We start from the raw sequence: 442 nt of genomic DNA, 5'->3' as shown, positions 1-442 counted from the left end.
GGGGCAGAGATGGGCAGTGGGCAGTGATGGGCAGTGGGCAGTGATGGACGGGGGCAGAGATGGGCAGCGGGCAGAGATGGGCAGCAGGCAGTGACGGATGGGGGTTCGGGCACCCCAACAATCCCACCCTGTCCTTGGGGCAGTGCCCATTCCCTGCGGGCCTGGTCAGTGCCCAGCACCCTCTGGGAAGAGTCTGTTCCCGAAATCCCACCCGAACCCCCCCTGGCACAGCCCCGGCCGGTCCCTGGCACACCGGGGTCTCTCTGGGGTCGCTGCTGTCGGGTGACAAAACCCCTTGGGCAGAGCTTTGGGGACAGGAGGAGGTTTGGGGACGGGATGAGATTGGGGGACGGGAGGAGATTTGGGGACAGGAGGAGATTTGGGGACAGGAGGAGACTTGGGGACAGGAGATTTGGGTATGGGATAAGATTTGGGGACAGGA

At 64.0% G+C, this 442-nt stretch overlaps 2 protein-coding genes across 5 annotated transcripts in view; one reads left to right on the top strand and one right to left on the bottom strand.

Moving 5' to 3' along the window:
* PML (PML nuclear body scaffold) overlaps window positions 1–442 on the bottom strand; it is an 8,325-nt gene that overhangs the window by 5,228 nt on the left and 2,655 nt on the right. The gene's annotated exons all lie outside the window — the stretch shown is intronic.
* LOC121660624 (LWamide neuropeptides-like) overlaps window positions 60–442 on the top strand; it is a 3,000-nt gene continuing 2,617 nt past the window's right edge. Inside the window, exons 1-2 of one of the 3 annotated variants that reach the window (XM_042020034.1) lie at window positions 60–323; window positions 378–442. In XM_042020034.1, the coding sequence (XP_041875968.1) occupies window positions 60–323; window positions 378–442 (329 nt within the window). The other 2 variants (XM_042020033.1, XM_042020032.1) reach the window with 2 other exon arrangements.

Source organism: Corvus kubaryi, unplaced genomic scaffold, assembly GCF_017639235.1.
Source record: "Corvus kubaryi isolate FWS band 111438036 unplaced genomic scaffold, C.kubaryi_AGA036_p1.0 36706, whole genome shotgun sequence".
NCBI lineage: Eukaryota > Metazoa > Chordata > Aves > Passeriformes > Corvidae > Corvus > Corvus kubaryi.
This window is presented reverse-complemented; position numbering and strand designations above follow the sequence as displayed.